Raw genomic sequence first — 24,513 nt, 5'->3', positions numbered from 1 at the left:
TATATGCACAATATTGTGTAGCCAGTACCTCTGTCTAGTTTTGAAACACTTTCCATCAACCCCAAAAGCAGCTCTGTACCCATTAAACAGTTAGTAAACCCATTTCCTCCTTCCCGAAACCCCTTGTTGTTGCTTGGTGTTCAGTCGCTCAGCTGTCTCACACTCTTTGCGACCCCACGAACTGCAGCACGCCAGGCTCCCCTGGCCTTCAGTATCTCACGGAGCTTGCTCAAACTCATGTTCAATGAGTCTGTGACGCCATCCAACCATCTCATCCTCTGTCGCCCCCTTCTCCTCCCGCCCTCAATCTTTCCCAGCATCAGGGTCTTCTCCAATGAGTCGGCTCTTCGCATCGGGTGACCAAAGTATTGGAGTTTCAGCTTCAGCATCAATCCTTCTAACGAACATTCAGAGTTGGTTTCCTTCAGGATAGACTGGTTGGATCTCCTTGCAGTCCAAGGGACTCTCCAAGAGTCTTCTCTTTCCCAAAGCTCCTGGCAGCCCTGCATCAGCTTCCTGTCTCTGTAGAGGTTAGTATCTTGGATGCTTCCTATAAATGGGAATCATACAATATGTGACCATTTGCGGCCGGTGTCTTTCATTTGGCATGTGTTTGAGGTTCATCCATGATGTAGCGTGGATCTGTGCTTCTACTGCTGAATGATGCGCTGTTGTACTGCCTAGTCCCTCCGTGGTGTCCGACTCTTTGCGGCCCCAGGAACGGTAGCCTGCGAGGCTCCTCCGCCCGTGGGATTCTCCAGGCAAGAACACTGGAGTGGGTTGGTGCCATTGTATGGATGGGTCATATTTTGTTTATCCAGTCATCCACCAATAGACATTTGGATTTTTTCTTTTTTTTTTTTTTTTACTATTAGGGAGGCACTTACAATTTTTTGGTTTTCCATCATGGACTCGAGGGACATGAGTTTGAGTAAACTCTGGGAGTTGGTGATGGACAGGGAGGCCTGGCCTGCTGCAATTCATGGGGTTGCAAAGAGTCGGACACGACTGAGCGACTGAACTGAACTGAACTGATGGTTTATTACAAGATGTTGAGTATAGTTCCCCATGCTACACAGTAGTGTGTTTTATCCATTCTATATATAATAGTTTGCATCTGCTAATCCCAAACTCCCAATCCATCCCTCTCCCTGCACTCGTGAAAACCACAGATCTGGTCTCTATATCTGAGTTTGTTTCTGCACAGCAGTGATTCAGCCGTATATTCCTTTTAATGTCTTCCCTGGGCTCAGTGGTAAAGAATGCCTGACAATGCAGAAGACCTGGGTTCGACCCCTGGGTCAGGAATATCCCCTGGAAAAGGAAATGGCAACCCACTCCAGTATTCTTGCCTGGAGTATCCCCATGGACAGAGGAGCTTGGCGTGCTACAGTCCATAGGGTCACAAAAGAGTCAGACACGACTGAGCAGCTAAACAAGGACAACATTCTTTTTCATATTATTTTTCATATTCTTTTCCACTGTGGGTTATTACAAGAACCTGAATATGGTTCCCTGTGCTATGCAATAGGACCTTGTTGTCACCTGTCTTAACGTTTTATCTTTTTTTGAAATACAATTGATTTACAATGTTGTGGTCATTTCTGGTACAGTAAAGTGACTCAGTTATACATCTCTGTACATTCTTCTTTATATTCTTTTCCATAATGATTCACCCAGGACACTGGATACAGTTCCCTGTGCTCGACAGTAGGGTCTTGTTGTCTGTCACCTGTCTTACTGTTGATGGGCATTTGGGCAGGTTCCATTTTTCCAGCCATTACAACAAGCACTGTTGTGAAAGCTTTTGGATACATTTGGTGAACTTGCATACACGCTTCTGTTGGATGCATACCTGGGAGTTGAATGGTTGTCTCGTGTGCTCAGTATTAGAACAGAGTGACAAGCATATTCTGAAGTCGGTCGTACCTATTCTCACTCCTACCAGCACTTTGGGAGAGTTCCAATTGCTCCCCATCATCACCAACACTTGATATTCTTTTTTTTTTTTTTTTCTTTTCTTTTCTTTTAAATGTTATTTATTTTTTGGCCATGCCTTGAGACATGTGGAGTCTTAGTTCCCCAACTGGGATTGAACCTGTGTCCCCTGTATTGGAAACATAAAGTTTTAAACACTGGACCACCAGGGAAGTCCCAACACTGGATATTCTTTAAGAAAGCATTTTTTATTGTGATGAATTACCCATGATATAAAATTTACTGATTTAACCATTTTCAAGTGTGCAATTAAATGGTATTAAACATATTCAAGTTGTGTAACCATCAGCATTGTCCATTTCTAGAACTTTTTCAATATCTGAAACTGGAATTCTGTACCCATTAAACATTAACTGTCCACTGACTCCTCCAGTGCCCAGCCCCTGGTATCCAGTTTATAATGCTTTTCTTTAAAAACTGTGGTAAAAAAAAAAGATATAAAATTTACCATCTTAACCATTTATAAGTGCACGATACAGTAGTGTTTATTATATGCATCTTGTTGGCCATCAAATCTCTAAGAATATTTTCATCTTGCAAAAATGAAACTCTACACCTATTGAATAGTAACTTCCTATCTCCCCAACCTCTGAGTATGCTCCAGGACTGCTCTACTGTCTGTTTCACAGTTTAATTTCTTTGAATACTTCCTATAGCTGGAATCATGCAGCATTTGTCTTTCTGTACAACTGACTTATTTCACTTCGTGTAATATCCTCAACAATCAATTTTCTTGATATTATTTTTATTATCTTAACAATGTCACTGTGCAACTGGCATACCACTGCGATTTTCATTTGTATTTCCCCAACAGCTACAAAAGTTGAATACATTTCTGTATGCTTGTTGGCCATTTGACTATCTTACCTTCCTATTTGCTTGTCTGACTTTTTCTTATTGATTTATTGAAGCTCTTTATATATTCCTTTAAAATTTTTTAAAATGTATTGTTTAATTTTTTTTATTATTTAAAAATACATATTCTTTATATACTCTAGGTATCCTTTGTTAGATACATGTATTGGTAAGTATCTTCTCCACCCAGAAAGTTACATTTAGATTTACTTAAAAAAAATAATAAGACATGTCACACCCCATCAGAAAAGAAAAAGAAAAAACTAAAATAATACATGTTGTTAAGAATAGTCAAAAACTAGTCAGGCAAAATAGAAGTATGTGGTAGAATCAAAAGCTGACATCTCCCTCCATTCTGAGGTAATGTATCACAAATATGGTTAACAGCAGCCACAGTGCATGTGTGTGTGTGTGCTAAGTCACATCAGTCATATCCCACAGCACATGCTTGCATAAAGAAAGCTGAGAGCGGAAGAACTGATGCTTTTGAACTGTGGTGTTGGAGAAGACTCTTAAGAGTCCCTTGGACTGCAAGGAGATCCAACCAGTCCATCCTAAAGGAAACCAGTCCTAAATATTCATTGGAAGGACTGATGTTGAAGCTGAAACTCCAATACTTTGGCCACCTGATGCAAAGAACTGACTCATTGGAAAAGACCTTGATGCTAGGAATGACTGAAGGTTGGAGGAGAAGGGGACAACAGAGGATGAGATGGTTGGATGGCATCACCGACTCAATGGACATGAGTTTGAGCAAGCTCCGGGAGTTGGTGATGGATGGGGAAGCCTGGCATGCTGCAGTCCATGGGGTCAAAAAGAACCGGACACGACTAAGTGACTGAACTGAACTGAACTGAGGAATATTATCTTCACTTTACAGAGGAGGAAACTGAGGCACAGAGAGGTAAACTCTTTTGACTTGCTTGACATAACACCCTTAGCATTACCCAAGCCTGGATGTGAATCCAGGATTCTCTGTGACCTTCAGCCACTCCAAGGAACTTCACCTTCTCACTTATAAGCTTTGGCTCAGCAGACAGCCAAGTCTTCATGAATCAGTATCTGACACACATGTCCCTCAGAGGTACATTTTCTGGGGGTGGAGGCGGGGTCCTATTACTTCCCAATCTTGATCTCTGAGTACTCAGTGGTGTCCTGGACCTGAAACTTGTGGGTCCCTGGTCTGTAGAAACTGAGGTTTGCATAATGGAGCTCTTGTTCCTTCTCTGAGGTTGAAGCAGCCAGAAATGGGGTCTGGTGGTCCAAGGGGCTGTCTGACCAGGATTTATTGAAGTGACCCTGAGTGAGAAGACAGAATGACTTGAGCTGGTCTTTGAGGTCTGGAGAAGGGAACCCAGGGCTTGAGGAGGGCATTTATTCACTTATCCATTTTCACACCCATTTCCTGAGGATTCACTCATTCAGTCACGCCTTTATTCATTCATACCTTTAATCATAATGGTCTGTTCTTATTATTCATCTCACTGAATCCTTACAACCTCCCTCCATGGGTGATATAAATGTTATCCCCATTTTACAGATAGCAAAATAGAGGGAGCAAAGTGAAGTGATTCTTCCAGACAAGGTCCCCAACCTTGGAATGTCTATCAGGACAAGGAGACAGTATGAACTTGTCACACACTCAAAACTTATCAAATTGCAAATTGTGTTTTGATAGACAGAAGCAGGGTGCTGTGGGCAAGAGTCACAGAGGTCTGCAGGAGACCTGCACTGCCCTCCAGGAGCTCACGGTGTTGGGGGACGGGCCTGTGGTTACCATAGGGAAGTGTGACGACAGTCTGCCTGGTGTAGGGCAGGGGAATATTTAGACAACATCAATTGGCATGACACTTAAAAAAGAATGAGATAAAACAGAAACAGACTCACAGACACAGAGAACAGATTTGTGATTTCCAAGGAGGGGGGTGGAGTGAGGGCAGGATGGATTGGAAGTTTGGGATTAGTGGATGCAAACTATTATATATAGGATGGATAAACAACAAGGGCCTACTGTGTAGCACAGGGAATTATTTTCAATTACCTTGACAACCATAATGGGAAGAAATAGGATATAGAATGTATATATATTTATATATGTATGCATAACTGAATCACTTTGATGTACAGCAGAAATTAACATAGCGTTGTAAATCAACTATACTTCAACAAAATACATTTTTAAAGAAAAGAATGAAATAAAGCCATTTGTGGCAACATGGATGGGCCTAGAGGTTATCATACTAAGTGAACTAAGTTGAACAGACAAACATATGCTATCACTTATATGTGAAATCTAAAAAAAAATGATACAAATGAACTTATTTAGATCCCAGTGCTGGGAAGGATTGAGGGCAGGAGAAGAGGGCAACAAGAGGATGAAATGGTTGGATGGCATCACCAACTCAATGGACATGGGTTTGAGCACACTCAGGGAGATAGTGAAGGACAGGGAAGCCTGGCTTGCCGCAGTCCACGGGGTCCAAAGAGTGGAACACAACTGAGTGACTGGACAATATTAACTAAGAAACAGCCAGATGGAAGAGATGCTGAGGGCAAGGTATAGGGAAAGGACAGCTTCCATGCCTTCTCCAATTACTTCGTCCTGCTCAAATCTCACTTGTTCACCAACTGAGAAGCTCTCTAAACCCCACCCTTTGAGGGTTTTAGAGAGGCTTCACTCCACAGACATGACTGACTAAACCATTGGTCTTTGGTTACTGAAATCCTCCAGTGCCTCTCCCATTCCTGGAGGTCAGGGGGCGGGACTGAAAGTTCCAATCCCCTCTGCTTGGTTCTCCTGGCAACCAGGTCCTATCCTTAGGTACTTTCCAAAAGTCACCCCATGAAAATAACAAGAGACCCCTTTAACACTCCCATCACTGCAAGGTTCAAGCATTCCAGGAGCTCTGTGCCAGGAATAGGGGATAAAGATCAAATATATATTTCTTATTATAGATCATAATATCATAGAACACAATAAGCTCATTTGTGGGAGGGACAGGATGCTGGCAGGAGAACTTGGCAGGGGCAGATTACAGAACACCAGACTAAAGAATCTGGGCTTGATTCCTTCAGCCTGTGCTGTCCAATACAGGAGCCCCTAGCCATGGTGGCTCTTGAACCCAAGAAATGCAGTGAATCAGAACAAAAATGTGTTGGGAGGTCAAAAATGAATACTGGAGGTCAAAGTCTTTGTAGAAAGAAAGAAAAAGAGACAGAAAGAAAGGGAGGGGGGGGCAGAGGAAGGAAAGAAGGGAGAAAGAGATATGGGAAGCAAGGGGAAGGAAGGAAAGGAAGAGAGAAAGAGAGAGAAACAAAGAAAGAAAAAGGAAGAAAAGATGAGAGAAGAGAAAGAAAAAGAAAATATCCCGTTAATATTAATAATTTGTATGTTTATGTTGACTATTGATGACATGATGTTTGAAACGATAATACTTTGGCTACATTCAGTTAAATAAAATATGATATAAAAACCGATCTCACGTTCCTTTCTCCTATTTTTTTAAACATGGCTAGGTTTTAAGTTATACTCATGGCTCACACCGTATTTCTGTTGGATCTAGACTGTTGGGGGCAAGCACAGGGTGACCACAAAGAAAAGCTGTTTGGGGAACTTCTTGCTGAGAGCTTATTGGGGGAGGAGACGGGGAGCCAGTGACCCAGTGACCCAGGAGAGAGTGAGGACTCAGCAGGGAGCCAGTGACCCAGGAGAGAGTGAGGACTCAGCAGAGAGCCAGTGACCCAGGAGAGAGTGAGGACTCAGCAGAGAGCCAGTGACCCAGGAGAGAGTGAGGACTCAGCAGGGAAGGGGCCAAAAGGAGAAGAGCTTTGCTAAACGGAAGATGGACAGAACTTGGTGAATTCTAGGCTCTGGAAAGAGGAGAGGGTGATTTGAGGGCAACAAGAAACTCGAGAGGAAAAGCAAACTTGGAGGGGGGCGGCGGGGAAGATCGCGTTCTTCCGAGGCGCTGAGTAGGCTGCCGTGGCCCCTGTGTGGGCAGAGGGGTCCAGTGGAGACACTGGATGGAGAGCCGCCCACGTCACTCACCCGGGACGCAGGACTCGACGCTGGGCGGTCGCCATCTTGACTCGACGCTCTCTCCGCCGACTTCCTCCTGTAGATCTTCGCTCTCTCCAACGGCTTCTTCCTGTAGACCTTCACTCTGAAAAAAAAGACCAGGGCCCTTAAGAGGGCTCCTGTAGGGAGTCCAGGGGGACTTCCTGAGCTCAGGCTGGTGGCCAGCTGCAGAGACCGTGACCAGAAAGCAAGCACCCTCCTCCCACACGGTCCACACTGGACCAAGATGTCAGGAGGCCACATTCCCGCTGCCACTTCAGCGAGCCACCTCCTTTTCGGCTTCGTCACTCCACTAGTGCCCTCAACTCTGGGCTTTGAGGTGTTTTGTTTTGTTTTTAATTAACTAATTTTTTTTTTTTTTTTTTTTTTGTGCTGGTCTTCCTGGCTGCCTAGGGGCTTTCTCTAGTTGGGGCCAGAGGGGGCTACTCTCTAGGTGCCCTGCGTGGGCTTCTCACTGCAGTGGCTTCTCTAGTCGAAGAGCACAGGTCTCTAGGCAAGTGAGCTTCAGTAGTTGTGGCACATGGGCCTAGTTGTCCCACGGGCATGTGGGATCCTCCCGGACCGGGGATTGAACCCGTGTCCCCTGCACTGGCAGGCGGATTCTTAACCACTGGACCACCAGGGAAGTCCTGAGCTTTGAATTTTGAAGATTCTTTGAGTCTTCGCCCCCCTTGTCCGCCCCTTGCACCCACCCCCATAGTGGTCCCCAGCTGAGGCCACCACTCACACAAAGATGAGACAGAGAGCAAGCAGGGCTGTGACACCAGCTCCCCCGACGGCCCCCCAAACCACGCCGGTCCTGGGTCCTGGTCTCCCTGCAGACACGAGACCTGGGGTGACCTCCAGCCCCCCTCAAGCAGGCGCCTGAGCCCCCAGTCTTCTCACATCCTTGACCCACGAGTGTGCCCACTTTTCCCCAGGACTCGGCGCTATGTCCACCATCCTTTAATAAGACTGCAGCCTCCTGTGCCCCCCTCCCCAGCCACCCCACAGAGGACCCTGAATGCTAGTCCCCTTTAGCCCAGAATCATGCCCATTTCTCTTCCTCTCCACATCTTCTAGGACCCAGTTGCACGGCTTCCCCTTTCCCCGGACCTGGCAGCAGCAGGATCTTCACTTTCTGTTTCCCGTGGGCGTTCTGGGCCTCGCAGCTGAGTCTGAGGCCAGAGCTGAGCCCCTCGCGGAGGCTCAGGGAGCTATTAGCCCAGGGCCCGGCAGAGCTGGAGGCGATCTCGAAGGAGGCGTTGCTGAAGTTCCCCTCCAGCAGCCCCTCACCCAGGCGCCAGTGCAGGGAGGGGACCGGCCAGGCTCGGGAGGAGCAGCTGCAGCTCAGACCCTCGTCCTCCTGGGAGCAGGAAGGGCCCAGAAGCTGCGGTGGGGCTGTGGGGAGAGATGGGAGGGATCAGGGGCACCTTTCCCCTCCCTGGAGCCCTGGTCGCCTTCCCCCGGGTGTGTCCAACTCACTTCTCACAACGAGGCCCAGAGACGCTTCCTTGGAGCCCAGTGGATTCTGAGCTCGGCAGACATATAACCCATGGTCCCTCAGTTCCAACCGGGGCAGCTCGAGGACCCCAGGATTCGAGGAATTTGAGGGGCTCAGGGTCAGGCTCCCTCGGGTCCAGCTGATCATAGCAGGAGGGTTGCTGTCAGGAACACAGTCCAGGCGCAGGGACTGGCCCTCCTGGACTGAAAGAGACTGGCTTCTGTCCAGAGTTTCGGGTCCTGGTAAGACAGAGAGAAAGCTAGCCTCGCTGTCTGTCTGTCTGTCTCTTCCATTGCTTAGTGGCTCATAATGTCCTAGTTCAGAGCATTGTCGATTTCCTCTTTGTGAAAACTCCCATCGTGGCCAACTTCAAACGCCTCATTTGAAGCCACTGAACCCAGAAGTGGGAAGAGATGGACGCAGTTGCACAGCTGGCTCTTGCCAACCAGTGAGAGCCAACCCCTAAGGAGAGAGAAGGCAGGATTTGGGAGGAAGATATAGCCCAGACAGTGGGGACAGTTATGTCCATTAGGTGAGGAAGAGGCTGGGCAACATCCATGAGAACAGGGTCAGTGGAAGGGGGAGGCCAGTTCGTAAGCCCACGAGCCATTGTGGGGGGCTTCCCACCCCTGCTGTTCCCACACCTTCCATCTGAGTCCTGAACCCCAGATCTGCTTGGAAGGTCAGAGACAGACCCCACTGCCATCACTGCCCCAAGAAGAGAGGTTCTGACGTATACCTGCGCCTTCTTTCTGGTACACTCTGATGATCAGCTCCTGGGGTGCATCTGGACAGACAGACATAACTGTCCCTTTTCAGGGGCAGGACATAGGCCCTTCCTCCCAGAAACATCAGAAATGGGAAGCAAGTGGAGTGGGGTGTCTTTTTCCATCCTCCCCAGTTCCAGCAGCCCAGGCCCTGCCTCCCTCTCCCTGACACTGTCGGGGACCCAGCCTCTTGGGCCCCCACTTACAGGACACATTGAGCCTGATGGTCGCCTCTGTGCTCACACCGGCTCTGGAAAAGTTCACATGACACGTGAGGTTGGTGCCGTGGTCCTGGGGCCTCGGGGTGAGGGTGAGCACTGAGGAGCGGGGACTCTCGGGGTGCAGGGAGGTGAGGGCGACCCCGGTCCAGGAGAAGGTGGGGGGCGTCCCCCTGTCACAGGCCCATGGCACCACACAGGTGAAGTTGGTGGGGCGGCCGGATGCTAGGGTCCCCTGGACGTGGATGTCAGGTGTGTCTGTCAGAGCTGGAGAGGGGGAGACACAGACCCAGGACTGGAGTGGGGACCCCTGTGTGCCCCTCAGAGCATCTATTCCCCAGCATCCTGTACCCCTGGGTCCCCCCACCCAGGATGAGAAGACAGGGTTCCCCTCCCACCCTGCCCTGGGGACCCTCAGGACCCTTGTATGTGTGTCCTCTCCTTGACCGCATCCTTACCCATCACATGAACGGAGAGCAGATTTAATGCATAACTATATCTCACAGTAGGCCCTCTCTCCAACCTAAAGATGTATGTCCCCGTGTCCCTCCTCTGGGCGTCTCTGATGTCCAGGGAGCAGTTGTAGGCCCGGGGGTCTCCAACGAGGAGGAATCGGCCCTGGGTCTCACTGACCACCGCACGTTCTGGGTTGTTTGTGGCCACTGCTGGATCTTCAGGGGAATCTGCCCTTTCCCGGAACCAGTAGCCGTGAGCTGGGTCAGAGTCCACCCAGTCTTCCTGGGGATAGTAGACGGAGCAGGGCACGCGGACACACAGGCCCTCCTGCACCAACACGGACGGCTCCACGTCCAGCCGGTATTTCGGATCCTGAGCCAGGGACCCTGCTGCGAGATAAGGATCAGTCGAGCCCCCGCCCCACTCACCTACCCACAGCAGCAACAGCAGCAGCGGCGGCAGCAGCATCTTTGGGGGTGACAGTCTTGGGGCCTTGGTGTCACAGGATTGAGAGGAAGCCCCAACAGGAAGCCCAGGGCTGAGGTCAGAAAGTAACAGACCACAAAAGAGGAACTCAGCACCCACAGGCTGCCGGAGCATGGGAATCCTGGAGAGGAACTGTCCAGATGAGGCCCGCCAGGGGTCACAAGCAGCAAGCACAGCCCAGGGGAGGCTCCCGGCTCCCTGTCCTCCATCAGACCCCCCTGCACCTTGTCCACAGCTGGAAGTCAGGCCAGTCAGTCCCCGCCGGGTGTGGGAGCCAGGAGGGTCAGCCGGGGAAGCTCCAGGCATGAAAGATGGGGGTGGATCCCCCCACCCCGGATGAAAGAGGTGGTGATTAGTTACTGAGATGAACGTGACAACAGCACACATGAGCATCTCTGCTTTCAGGGACTGGAGTTCAAGGAAGAACAGGACAGACTTTTTCTCATCCCGGAGAACTTCTTTGACACCCCAGGTCCCGTTGATACAGTATGAGCTGGGGATAGCCAGCTCGGTGTTTGGAGGAAAAACTCGAATGCTCTGTGCACTTAGAAGGTGAGTTCCCAGGTGTAAATGGCCAGAGTGGGTGGGACCAGAATGAAGGTGCCATGAGAACATGATCCCAGGGGAGCATGGGGCTTCTTGACCTAGTAACAGCTGCCTGCCCTGGCCCCCCTAGTGTTGACTGCACACGCCAGGCCTGGGAGCCGGGCACTGAGAGCAAGATGACAGCCTTTGGGGGCAGGTGGGCCTGCCCTTCTCCGCCTCCAAGCCTCAGCTTTTTCATCTGTCACGTGCAGGAATAATAATGTTCAACCCTTGTCCTGGGCATTTTCTACAGACTCTGGTGTGGCCGTCTTGCAGGTCACTTGTCTGGCCCTGCCCATTCTCTGAGTCCCTCCTTCAGTGAGAAGCTCATGGTGGTCAGTGGTATCTTTGATACCAAAGATACCAAAGCCTCATCTGAGGCCTCCAAAGAGGGAATACAGGGCACACACTCTGCAGTCACATGGCTCTGGGCCGAGCCTAGCTCCCTAATGCATGCTGTGCCACCTTGGGAAGGGGCTTAACCATTCTGTGCAGAATTGCATCCCTGTTGTTCATAGGGTGTTGGGGCTGAACTGTATCACCCCCACCAAAACTTCATACATGCAAGTCCTAACCCCCAGTGCCTCTAAATGTGATTGCATTTGGAGATGGGGCCTTTAAAGAGGTTGTTTTTATCATTCAGTCGCCCAGTCGTGTCTGACCTTTTGCAACACCATGAACTGTAGCAGGTCAGGCCTCTCTGTCCTTCACCATCTCCCAAAGTTTGCCCGAGTTCATGCCCATTGAATTGGCGATACCATTCAACTATCTCATCCTCTGACACCCTCTTCTCCTTCTGCCCTCAGTCTTTCCCAGCATCAGGGACTTTTCCAATGTTCGAATCAGATGAGCAAAATACCGGAGCTTCAGCTTCAGCATCAGTCCTTCCAGTGAGTATTCAGGGTTGATTTTCCTTGAGATAGACTGGTTTGATCTCTTTGCTATCCAAGGGACTTTCAGGAGTCTTCTTCTGTACCACAGTGCAAAGGCATCAATCCTTTGGCGCTCAGTCCAGCTCTCACAACTGTACTTGTGAGGTCGTTAAGGTAACATGAGGTCATTGAGGTCGGCCCTCATAGGGCCGGTGTCCATGGAAGAAGAAGTGGTTAGGACACAGACACACACTGAGACTTGCCATGTGGAGACACGGGGAGAAGACGACTGTCTACAAGCCAAGAAGGGAGGCCACAGAAGGCTGTGTACATATATGAATAACTGAATCACTTTGCCGTACAGCAGTGAATAAGACAACATTGTAAAGCAACTATAATTAAAAATTGTTTTAAACCTTAGAGACTTCCCTGGTGGTCCAGTAGTTAAGAATCCAACGCAGGGGACACGGTTCAATCCCTGGCTCAGGAAGATCCCACATGCTGCAGCGCAACTAAGCCTGTGCACCACAACTACTGACTCTGAGCTCTAGAGCCCAGGAGCTGCAACTACCAAAGCCCGCGGGCCTCGAGCCCGTGGCCCTCAACAAGGGAAGCCACCAGATTGAGAAGGCTGTGCCCTGCAATGAAGAGTAGCCCCCACTCGCTGCAACTAGAGAAAGCCGAGACGGCAGCAACAAAGACCCAGCGCAGTCGAAAATAAGTTCATTTTTTAAAATGTAAAAATGAAGAAAAAATAAGGAGCCAGCCCCGCGGACACCTTGATCTCAGACTTCCAGCCTCCAGATTCGTGAGCAAATGAATTTCTGCTCTTCAAACCTGCCAGTCGATGGAACTTCCTTGAAGCAGCCCTAGTAAGTGAACCCACGGGGTCTCCTGGAAGAATCAACCCATGGAGTGCTCTGTGCACACAGTGGTCAGTGGTCTGCCGGCAGGATGGGACCCCTCTGAGGTCGGGAGGAGAAAAGGGAAGGAACGGTGGGGCAACCCCAGGAAACCTCTTCTCCCCTCTTGCCCTGGCTCTGATCCCAGCGGGTTCTTACTTCGGGTGGTGCTGACCTGGCCTCTGCTCGGGTTGGCCCTCTGCTGGTTGAGCCAGTTGCTGCTCCTGCAGTCATCTGTCCAGCAGAGCATCCTGGGGGGGTGGGGGGGGTGGGGGTGGGGCTGACACTGGGGGAGCACCAGCCAGGTGGGGGAGGGGCTGCAGAATCAGGCGTGGCCAGGCTGACCCACCTGAGAGGACCGGGCTGTGGGAGCCCCGAGGAGGGAGAGGGGATGTCCCTGGAGGATGGGATGGGTGTGTGCATCCCTGACAATATGGCGATGACTCTTGACTGTCTGTCAGTCAGGGTTCGAGAGATGGTGGTGGGTCTAAGTGGGTTGCATTGTGGGAACTGAGGTGCCCTGACTCTGTATTGTTCCTCCATTCCTGGGATCCTAAGCCCACTTGCCTTCTTCTTACCACCTTCCAGAATTCTCCTTGGTTGTCTCTTGCACTATCCTTAGGGTTTATAGTTGTGAACAGAGGGCAGAAGCTGGGAAAGGCAACAGGAACCATACAGCTTGAAAAGCCTAAATATTTACTAAAGAAAGCTGAGCGCCGAAGAATTGATGCTTTTGAACTGTGTTGTTGGAGAAGACTCTTGAGAGTCCCTTGGACTGCAAGGAGATCCAACTAGTCAAGCCTAAAGGAAATCAGTCCTGAATATTCATTGGAAGGACTGATGCTGAAGCTGAACCTCCAATACTTTGGCCACCTGATGAAAAGAACTGACTCATTGGAAAAGACTCTGATGCTGGGAAAGGTTGAAGGCAGGAGGAGAAGGGGATGACAGAGAATGAGATGGTTGAATGGCATCAACAACTAGATGGACATGAATTTGAGCAAGCTCCTGGAGTTGGTGATGGACAGGGAAGCCTGGCATGCTGCAGACCATGGGGTCACAAAGAGTCAGACATGACTGAGCGACTGAACTGAACTGAAGCCCACTTGCCTTCTTCCTACCACCTTCCAGAATTCTCCTTGGTTGTCTCTTGCACCATTTTGGGGATTTATAGTTGTGAACAGAGGGCAGAAGCTGGGAAATGCAACAGGAACCATACAGCTTGAAAAGCCTAAATACTTACTATTTGTCCCTTTACCAAAAAGTCTCCTGACTTCTGACCTGGAATATCAGGTTGAGAAGCTTGCAAATTCTTCTGTTGGATTAAGAAGAGAGAACAGTCTTTTGGTTATGATCAGCTCTAAGCTTTAGGAAATTCTCTAAATGGCGTTATTAGATTTTGCCTATAGCAGGAGTAGTAGGAGGTAGAGAGGATGGAAAAGGAAGATTCAGGAATGGAGAGAGATGATGCTGGAGGTCAAGTCAGGGAAGGGATCCAAGGGAGAGTTTTGAGTAAGAGAGAGACTGACAGATGTAGCCGATGTGGTACCCGGGGACAGGACCGACCCAGCTCGGGGTGAAATGTGCAAACAAAATAATAATGTTGCCCACCATCAAGCCATCAGCCACAGCAGCCTGCCCTGCTGCTGTGCCCTGAGGAGAACTCAGGATGGACAAAAACACAATACTTGCCCTAGATGATTAAAATGCATATCTAAGGAATGATTTCCAATGGACTCAGACTTTTGCATCCTCCCATATATAGAAAAGCACTAAAATCATTACCTTGAGGTATCTGATTTTTGTGATTAGCAGTGATCTTTTGATGTTCAGTTACACGTTTGTTTTCAGCAAAAATGCCTATATATCCTGATTCCTCCCTTACCTCTACAGAGCAGCTCCTCAGAGCCATCTGAAAGGCTGTCTCCCAGGCTTTAGTCCTCAGTAATATCCCCAAATAAAGCATAACTCACAATTTTCAGGTTGTGTGTGTTTCTCTGTGTGTGTGTGTGTGTTTCAGCCAAAAGTCACAATGTATCAAGACTTCTGTTGCATATTTCATACTTCCATTTAATCCTCACAACAGCCCTGTGAGGCTGGACTTCTCATGTCTGTTTCACCAAAACAGGAAACCAAGGCATGGTGGATGGGGGTCAGGGTAGGTGGGTCACAAGATGCTACTTTCTTAATAAATGAAAGCGCATGGATGTGACCTCAGGTCTCTGTGATTGCAAAGCCTAAGACATATAGCAGGAAACGTGCAGGCAGTAGTTCATGAACCCACTGCTGACAGGGGTGTTAGGTCTCCAAGAATTAGCCTGTCGGTCCTCCTTCCTGCGGAGGATATGGACGTCCCGACGCTGAGGTTCATACTGCCTCTGGTGTCTCACTTGGTCCTGATCTCCGCATATTCCGAGTGAGGGCTCTCCCGAGGCTTCTCCCCACGGAAGATGATGGAGGAGTAATGCAACTCCTGCTCCAACTCCAGAGAGGGGGTGGCCCCTGTGTAACTTGTGGGGTCAGAAGATTCCTCTGACTTGGATTCCTGCTGGCGATCCTGTGTGGAGAGCAAAGAAAGGGGTCACATCAAGATAGTTTTGGGATGAGAAGGCAGAGAGGGCCCATGAAGTGAATGTGACTCTGGGACAAACATTTATTCATTCTTCCATTCTGTTATTAAACATTTCTCAAGGTTCTGTTTATGCAATCATCCAACAGATATAAGGCTACAGATTGTTTTCCAACTTTACAGAACACTCACAGAGACCTATGTAGAAAATAATATTATGTTACTGGCTCAGGGATTGAATCCACATCTGCCTCTCCAGCACTGTAGGCAGATTCTTTAACACTGAGCCACCTGGGAAGCCCTATGTAGAAAATATTATTATGTTACAGGGAAACACTCAAAGAAGGTAGCTACTCCCCAATGATAGGGACAGAATGAGGGACAGAACAGGTGATTAAACAGTTAATCCCACTAGGGGATTGTAAGTAGAAAAATATGGGAGACCCCTGTAAGTTAATGATTACTCGAGAAAACAGAGTTCAGTTCAGTTCAGTCACTCAGTCGTGTCCGACTCTGCAACCCCATGGACTGCAGCATGCCAGGGCTCCCTGTCCATCACCAACTCTTGGAGTTTACTCAAACCCATGTCCATTGAGTCGGTGATGCCATCCAACCATCTCATCCTCTGTTGTCCCCTTCTCCTCCTGACTTCAATCTTTCCCAGCATCAGGGACTTTTCAAATGAGTCAATTCTTCACAACAGGTGGCCAAAATATTGGAGTTTCAGCTTGAGCATCAGTCCTTCCAATGAATATTCAGGACTGATTTCCTTTAGGATGGACTGGTTGGATCTCCTTGAAATCCAAGGGACTCTCAAGAGTCTTCTCCAACACCACAGTTCAAAAGCATCAATTCTTCGGCACTCAGCTTTCTCTATAGTCCAACTCTCACATCCATACATGACTACTGGAAAAACCATAGCTTTGACTAGATGGACCTCTGCTGGCACAGTAAAGTCTCTGCTTTTCAATATGCTGTCTAGGTTGGTCATAACTTTTCTTCCAAGGAGTAAGCATCTTTTAATCATGGCTGAAGTCATCATCTGCAGTGATTTTGGAGTCCCAAAATATAAAGTTTCTCACTGTTTCCACTATTTCCCCATCTATTTGCCATGAAGTGATGGGACCAGATGCCATGATTTTAGTTTTCTGAATGTTGAGTTTTAAGCCAACTTTTTCACTCTCCTGTTTCACTTTGATCAAGAGGCTCTTTAGTTCTTCTTCACTTTCTGCCATAAGGGTGGTGTCATCTGCATATCTGAGGTTATTGATATTTCTCTCAGCGATCTTGATTCCAGCTTGTGCTTCTTTCAGCCCAGCGTTTCTCATGATGTACTCTGCATATAAGTTAAATAAGCAGGGTGACAATATACAGCCTTGACATACTCCTTTGTCTACTTGGAACCAGTCTATTGTTCCTTGTGCAGTTCTAACTTTTGCTTCCTGACCTGCATACTGATTGCTCAAGAGGCAGGTCTGGTATGCCCATCTCTTTAAGAATTTTCCAGAGTTTGTTGTGGACCACACAGTTAAAGGCTTTGGCATAGTCAATAAAGCAGAAGTAGATGTTTTTCTGGAACTCTCTTCCTTTTTCAGTGATCCAACAGCAATTTGATCTCTGGTTCCTCTGCCTTTTCTAAATCCACCTTGAACATCTGAAGTTCACGATTCACGTACTGTTGAAGCCTGGCTTGGAGAATTTTGAGCATGACTTTGCTAGTGTGTGAGATGAGTGCAGTTGTGCAGTAGTTTGAACATTCTTTGGCATTGCTTTTCTTTGAGATTTGAATGAAAACTGACCTTTTCCAGTCCCGTAGCCACTGCTGAGTTTTCCAAATTTGCTGGCATATTGAGTGCAGCACTTTCACAGCATCATCTTTTAAGATTTGAAATAGCTCAACTGGAATTCCATCACCTCCACTAGCTTTTTTCGTAGTGATGCTTCCTAAGGCCCACTTCACTTCACATTCCAGGATGTCTGGCTCTAGGTTGGTGATCACATCATCGTGATTATCTGGATCATGAAGATCTTTTTTGTACAGTTCTTCTGTGTATTCTTGCCACCTCTTCTTAATATCTTCTGCTTCTGTTAGGTCTATACCATTTCTGTTTTTTACTATGCCCATCTTTACATGAAATATTCCCTTGGTATCTCTTAATTTTCTTGAAGAGATCTTTAGACTTTCCCATTCTATTGTCTTCCTCTATTTATTTGCATTGATCACTGAGGAAGGCTTTCTTATCTCTCCTTGCTATTCTTTGGAACTCTGCATTCAAATGGGTCTATGTTTCCTTTTCTCCTTTGCCTTTAGCTTCTCTTCTATTCACAGCTATTTGTAAGGCCTCCTCAGGCAACCATTTTGCCTTTTTGCATTTCTTTTCCTTGGGGATGGTGTTGATCCCTGCCTCCTGTACAATGTTAGGAACCTTCGTCCATAGTTCTTCTGGCACTCTGTCTATCATATCTAATCCCTTGAATCTATTTGTCACTTCCACTGTATAATTGTAAGGGATTTGATTTAGGTCATACCTGATTGGTCTAGTGGTTTTCCCTACTTTCTTCAATTTAAGTCTGAATTTGGCAATAAGGTGTTCATGGTCTGAGCCACAGTCAGCTCCCAGTCTTGTTTTTGCTGACTGTAAAGAGCTTCTCTATCTTCGGCTGCAAAGAATATAATCAGTCTGACCTGGCATTGACCATCTGGCGATGTCCACGTGTAGAGTCTTCTCTTGTGTTACTGGAAGAGGGTGTTTGCTATGACCAATGCATTCTCTTGGCAAAACTCTGTTAGCCTTTGCCCTGCTTCCTTCTGAATGCCAAGGCCAAATTTGCCTGTTACTCCAGGTGTTTCTTGACTTCCTACTTTTGCATTCCAGTCCCCTATAATGAAAAGGACATCTTTTTTGGGTGTTAGTTCTATAAGGTCTTGTAGGTCTTCATAGAACCGTTCAACTTCAGCTTCTTCAGCATTACTGATTGGGGCATAGGCTTGGATTACTGTGATATTGAATGGTTTGCCTTGGAAATGAACAGAGATCATTCTGTCGTTTTTGAGATCACATCCAAGTACTGCATTTCAAACTCTTTTGCTGACTATGATGGCTACTCCATTTCTTCTAAGGGATTCTTGCCCACAGTAGTAGATACAGTGGTCATCCAAGTTAAATTCACCCGTTCCAGTCCATTTTAGTTCCCTGACTCCTAAAATGTCCACGTTCACTCTTGCCATCTCCTGTTTGACCACTTCCAATTTGCCTTGATTCATGGACCTCACATTCCAGGTTCCTATGCAATATTGCTCTTTTACAGCATTGGACCTTGCTTCCATCAGCAGTCACATTCACAATTGGGTGTTGTTTTTGCTTTGGCTCCGTCTCTTCATTCTTTCTGGAGTTATTTCTCCACTGATTTCCAGTAGCATATTGGGCACCTACTGACCTGGGGAGTTCATCTTTCAGTGTCCTATCTTTTTGCCTTTTCATACAGTTCATGGGGTTCTCAAGTCAAGAATACTGAAGTGGATTGCCTTTCCCTTCTCCTGCTTAACCACAAAACCAAGCAGGCTTGCTTAGCAACAAAACCATGCAAAAGAAGCCCAAGACCTGCCCCTCAAACAATAAAACAATGGTGTGATTTTGTGGTGTGGCATGAACCCTCCTCTTGGGAACTATAATGGCTGTTTTTTCCATGGCAATCATCTCCTGATCTGTCGGCCTCACATATTTGAATAATAATGAATCTTACATCTTCAAACAAGCAAGAAGGGGAAGAGGAAGAGCTCATTTCTGGACATGCTGAAAGGAGCATGGCCATGGGCCACCCTGCGCTCTGAGGGGATACACAGGGCAGGCTGCATTGCCAGGATACCCATGTCACTCACCAGGGAAGCTGGTTTTGCAGCAGAGTAGATGTCCTCCATGTCTACTGCGGTCTTGGCTACCTTCTTCCTGTAGGTCTTCACTCTGATGAGAGAGAGGATCTGTGACACAAAGTCACTCTTTTGAGGCGCAAGTGAGTGATTAATGCAGGTCAACTGTAGGGCCAGACCAATATATCCAAAGAAAACCACAATTCAAAAAGATACATGCACCCCAATATTTATTACAACACTATTTAAAATAGCCCGGACATGGAAGTGACCTAAATGTGCCCTGACAAATGAACGGATAAAGAAAATGTGGTGCCTATATGCTATGGAATATTGCATGCATGCGTGCTAAGTTGCTTCAGTCATGTCCAACTGTTTGCGACCCTATGGACTGTAGCCTGCCTGGCTCTTTTTCCATGGGATTTTCCAGGTAAGAATACTGGAATGGGTTGCCATGCCCTCCTCTAGGGGATCTTCCTGACCCAGGGATTGAATGCATGTATCTTATGTCTTCTGCATCGGAAAGTGGGTTCTTTACCACTAGCACCACCTGAGAAGCCCTACAATGGAATATTACTGGCCATAAAAAAAAAAATGAAATGTCATTTTGCAGCAACATGGATGGACCTAGAGATTATCACGCTAAGTGAAGTAAGTCAGACAATTATCGTTTGCTTATTCATGTCCAACTCTTTGCAACCCCTTGGATTGTAAATCACTAGGCTCCTCTGTCCATGGAATTCTCCAGAAAAGAATATTGGAGTGAGTTGCCATTTCCTTCTCCAGTGGATCTCCCTGACCCAGGGATCAAATCCAGCTCTCCTGCAGATTTTTTACCATCTGAGCCACTAGGGAAGCCTGAAATCAGACAGAGAAAGACAAATATCATATGAAGTCACATAAATGTGAAATCTACAAAAAAAAATGGCACAAATGGACTTATTCACAAAACAGAAATAGAGTCACAGATGTAGAAAGCAAACTAGTGGCTACCAGGGCAGAAAAGAGGGGGAGGGATAAGTTGTGACATTGGGATCGACATATACACAGTACTATGCATAAAATGGGCTTCTCTGGTGGCTCAGTGGTAAAGAATCTGCCTATCAATGCAGGAGATGCAGGTTCGATCCTTGGGTTGGGAAGATCCCCTGGAGAAGGAAATGGTAACCCGCTTCGGCGTTCTTGCCTGGAGAATCCCATGGACAGAGGGGCCTGGTGGGCTACAGTCCACGGGTCCCCAAAGAGTCGGCTATGACTTACAGACTGAGCACGAGCATGATGCATAAAATAGATATGTAATAAGAACCTGTTGTATAGTACGGGGGACTCTACTCAATACTCTGTAATGACTCGTGTGGGAAAAGGACCTAAAAAAGAGTGGATATAGGTGTATGCATAATGCATTCACTTTGATGTATACCCGAAATTAACACAGCACTATAAACCAACTATACTCCAATAAAAATTTTAAAATGGTAGAGTAAGTCCAGGAGCCTTTATCATAAAACTGTAACAAGGCTCCCCACCCCCACCCCATCGGGTCCTAAATGTCTAGGACCAGGGCTGGGAGCACTGTCACGCCGGGCTAGGTGGCTACTAGTTGGATTCTCATTACCCCGAAATCCTACTCTTGCTCTGGGTCCTCGAAATCCCTCCAGGCCCCTCTTCTCCTCCACTGGCCCACACCCAGCCCAGCTCACATGAAGAAGATGAGGCCGAAGCAAAGAACAAGCAGCATGGTGACACCAGCTCCCGCGATGGCCCCCTCGGTCACTCCTGCCCCCGTCCCTGATTCCCCTGCAGACGAGACAGACACTTGGAGACCTGCCCCTCACATGCAGGGTCCAGCCCCTCGGTTCCCCCTCCCCTCTCAGAACCTCAGCCTTTTGCAGAAGGGCACGGTCTAAGCGGTACCGCCTCTCCAGCTCACACCCTTCCAAGAAACTTCAGCTCTCCTTGGAGTCAGCTACTTCTCCATCCAGGGTCTCAATGTAACAGACCCCATCCCTGGTCACAGCAGAATCATGAGGCTCTGAACCCCGTGGACATTCCAGACAGACAGACAGACAGTGAGTCTTTGGGGATGCTGAAAGGCCTTGCCCCTCCTTCCTCCCAGGGAGGGTGTCTAAATCTGCTCAGGATGGCCTCTGTTGGTGCTGTCACTCAGAGTTCACGATGGTGTTTTGAGCCTCTAGAAGGAACTGGAAGAAGGAACCTTCTCAAACCTTCATATCAGATCCAGATGGTGCTCATGGCCCTGCCTGGCCAAGCCTCCTGGGACCCCAACACTCAAGATGACGTACATCTGGACATTACTTGTCATTGATTGGATGGGCACTGCTGAGAGACTGCTGATGGGGCTCACTGTCCAGTTGTCATGACCCGTGGGGCTAGAGCAACGAGGGGAGCGCTGGGCTCCAGAGAGGGGTCAGCGAGAGGGCTGGGGGTGGGTGGGTGGTGCTGACAGTCAAAAATGACCCAAAGTGACATTGGGGACAATGAAACCACTCTGAGTGACACTCTAATGGTGGATGCATGTCATTACATCTTTGTCCAAACCCAAGAAATGTACCCCAGGTGGTACAATGGTAAAGAATCCACCTACCCATCCAGAAGACACAAGAGACGGAGGTTCCATCCCTGGATCGGGAAGATCCCCTGGAGGAGGAAATGGCAACCCACTCCAGTAGCCTTGCCTGGAAAATTCTATGGCCAGGAGGGCCTGGACAGCTACAGTCCAGGCGGTGGCAAAGTGCTAGACATGACTGAGCACACGGGCACACACTAAGTGTGCCATGCCAAGAGTGAGCTCTCACGTCAACCATGGACTTTGGTTGAAAAGGATGTGTCAGTGGAAGTTCACTGTAACGTGCACCCTAGGAGCGGGGTGATGTTGGTGAGGGAGAGGTTGTGTGTGTGTAAGAAAGTGCAGGACGGACAGGGGAAGTCTCTTTATCTTCTGATCAGTTCTGCTGTGAACCTCAATGTGTTCCTCAAAATGAAGTCTAATTCATTTAAAAAAAAAAAAAAGTCTGCCAAGGACTTCAGTGATTGGAGAAGGGCAAAGAGCATGTTTAGAATGGGCAGGGAGGAAGGTGTGGGTCACTTGGCAAGACCAGAGTTGGAGGATATTGGGGACAAGACCTAATGGGGGCTTCTGTCTCAATGCAGGACCCTGCTCAAACCCCATCATTTGAATGTGGAAAGTACAGCTCTGAGCCAAGGTGGCAGAGGCCCCACTCCAGTCAATGCCCATGGTGGGGGTCGGGGGGCTCCTTCCTACCTGTGCTGTCGCCTGCGCAGATATTGCTTGGGTTCTGTGAAGCACCTAGGACAGGAAGAGAGTGTTTCTATCTTCAGTGGGGGTGGGGGGGATGGAGTGAGATAAGTGTAGACATTCCCTCCCCCCACACACAAACCCAGAAGCCACAAAAACCCAGGAGGGACAGGCCTCACGTCCCTCTAGCTCCCTCCTCAGCCAGGCCTCCAGGACAAGAGTACCTTGCATCCCCCCTGGTCCCCCTGCCCCACACCCTCAGGCCCCCCGGGTGTCCTCAATCCCTCACTCACAGGTGACATTGAGCAGGATGGTCCGCTCCACCATCGCCCCACTTCTGGGGAACTTCACCTGGCAGGTGAGCCTGCTGCCGTGGTCCTGGGGCTGTGGGGTGAGGGTGAGCACCGACGAGAAGGGGGTCCTGGGGCCCAGGGAGCTGGGGGCAGCTGACTTCCAGGAGAAGATGGGGGGCGTGGCCCGCTCGCAGGCCCAGGGCACAGAGCAGGTCAGGTTCCCGGGGCGGCCGGCCTCCAGGGCCCCCGGGCTGAGGACGTGGGGCTGGAGGGTGAGGGCTGGTGAGAGGAGGGGGAGACAGGGGATCGGGAGGCGGCTTTGAAGTGTGGCCCCCAGAGAAGCTTCAGGCTGCAGTCCAGCCCCTCCCTCTGAGCCCCCACCTGCTTTACCCGCAACGCCTCCCAGGAGGGGCCCCCACCCCAGCCCTGCCCTGGGAGACCCACAACCCCCACCGTGGCCTCTACTAGATACACAGCTTACCTGTCACATTCAAGACGAACTGTTCAGACCTGTAACTCCATTTGATACTTCCTCTTTCCACACGAAAAAAGTAGGAACCGCTGTCGCTCTTCCTGGCGTCTCTGATCTCCAGGGAGCAGTTGTTCTTCCTGGGGTCCCAGAGGAGGTGGAATCGGCCCTGGGCCTCCTCCTGAACTTGACGATCTAATTTGTTTGTGGCCACGGGGGCATCCAGGGTTACATGGGCCCCTTCCCGGAACCAGAAGCCGTGAACAGGGCCAGAAATACTGAGGACGTCCGTGGCATAGGAGAAGGAGCAGGGCACGCGGACACACAGGCCCTCCTGCACCGACACGTACCGCGGCACGTCCAGCCGGTATCTCGGATCCTGAGCCAGGGAACCTGCGGGGAATCGCGGGTCAGCCGAGCCCCCGCCCCGCCCACCCTCGCCCCGCCGACCACTCACCCGCCCACAGCAGCGGCAGCAGCAGCAGCGGGAGCATGTCTGAGCCGGAGGGTGTCTGGGCGTCCTGTGTGTGAAAGGAGAAGGGGAAGGGGAGAGGGAGGTAGGACTGGCGAGAGACTTAAGGGAAGCTGGGGAGGAGCAAGAAACTCTGTTCACAGAAGAGGAACTTCAGAGCCGGAGCTCATCCCCCTCCACACACAGCGGAGAGGACACCCCTCTGCCCAGAGACCCCGGAGACCAGCCCAGAGAGGAGCAGACACGCAGGGGACCCCTTTCCTGACCACCATCTCGGGCTCATCCCTCCAGCACCAGAGCTTGAACCTGTGAGGACGCCGAGGGCTGGGACTCAGGCGGCCTCCTAAAATTCTCCCTTCGGAGCTCAAATCTTCTCTTGACCTGGAGAGTCACAGCCTCACAGAGACCCTCCGGTGGTCATACCTGCGAGATGTTGGGCTCTTTATGGTCTGTGGGAGTGTCTGGAGCAGAAAACAAGAAGGGGGTCCTGGGTGGACTGAACACAGCAGCCCACCACCCATTCACCCATCCCCCCAGCGGTGAGCATCTTGGGTGGTGACCTGGAGGCCAGAAGGGATCCGACTCACCTGGTCTCTGCCCGAGAGATGCCCCCCGCCCGGGGCCCTCACTTCCTCCCTGGACACACAGCGCTGCTGGCTCTAGAGCTTTGTCGCTGGTGGGACTGCCATGAGTCCTGGCAGCATTCGGGGGTTTCTGAATTATGGCATGGGATTTTTTAAAGAAAAAAACTTCTACTATGCTAATTCACAAACTTTCAATTGCATTTTCAGAATAAAACTGTATAGCATCTTGCTTCACGTAAAACAAAAAGGGCAAATATATGTTCTGTGAGTCAGTGCAGAAA

At 49.1% G+C, this 24,513-nt stretch overlaps 2 protein-coding genes across 2 annotated transcripts; both read right to left on the bottom strand.

Moving 5' to 3' along the window:
• Positions 1-3,969: 3,969 nt before the first annotated feature.
• On the bottom strand, positions 3,970-13,123 carry LOC136157539 (sialic acid-binding Ig-like lectin 5). Its single transcript, XM_065919397.1, has 10 exons — positions 13,050-13,123; positions 12,860-12,951; positions 9,858-10,241; positions 9,388-9,666; positions 9,154-9,201; positions 8,396-8,653; positions 8,027-8,311; positions 7,659-7,746; positions 6,902-7,016; positions 3,970-4,152 (listed from the first exon to the last, which is right to left on the bottom strand). The coding sequence occupies exons 1-10, from the start codon at positions 13,121-13,123 to the stop codon at positions 3,970-3,972; spliced, it is 1,806 nt and encodes a 601-aa protein (XP_065775469.1).
• A 1,963-nt stretch (positions 13,124-15,086) lies between these two features.
• LOC136161600 (myeloid cell surface antigen CD33-like) lies at positions 15,087-23,670 on the bottom strand. Its single transcript, XM_065926596.1, has 6 exons — positions 23,634-23,670; positions 23,189-23,569; positions 22,708-22,986; positions 20,838-20,934; positions 19,150-19,231; positions 15,087-15,257 (listed from the first exon to the last, which is right to left on the bottom strand). The coding sequence occupies exons 1-6, from the start codon at positions 23,668-23,670 to the stop codon at positions 15,087-15,089; spliced, it is 1,047 nt and encodes a 348-aa protein (XP_065782668.1).
• Positions 23,671-24,513: the final 843 nt, after the last annotated feature.

Source organism: Muntiacus reevesi, chromosome 2, assembly GCF_963930625.1.
Source record: "Muntiacus reevesi chromosome 2, mMunRee1.1, whole genome shotgun sequence".
NCBI classification, from domain to species: Eukaryota; Metazoa; Chordata; class Mammalia; order Artiodactyla; family Cervidae; genus Muntiacus; species Muntiacus reevesi.
Note: the sequence above shows the minus strand (reverse complement) of the source record. Positions and strands in the feature narration are given on the sequence as shown.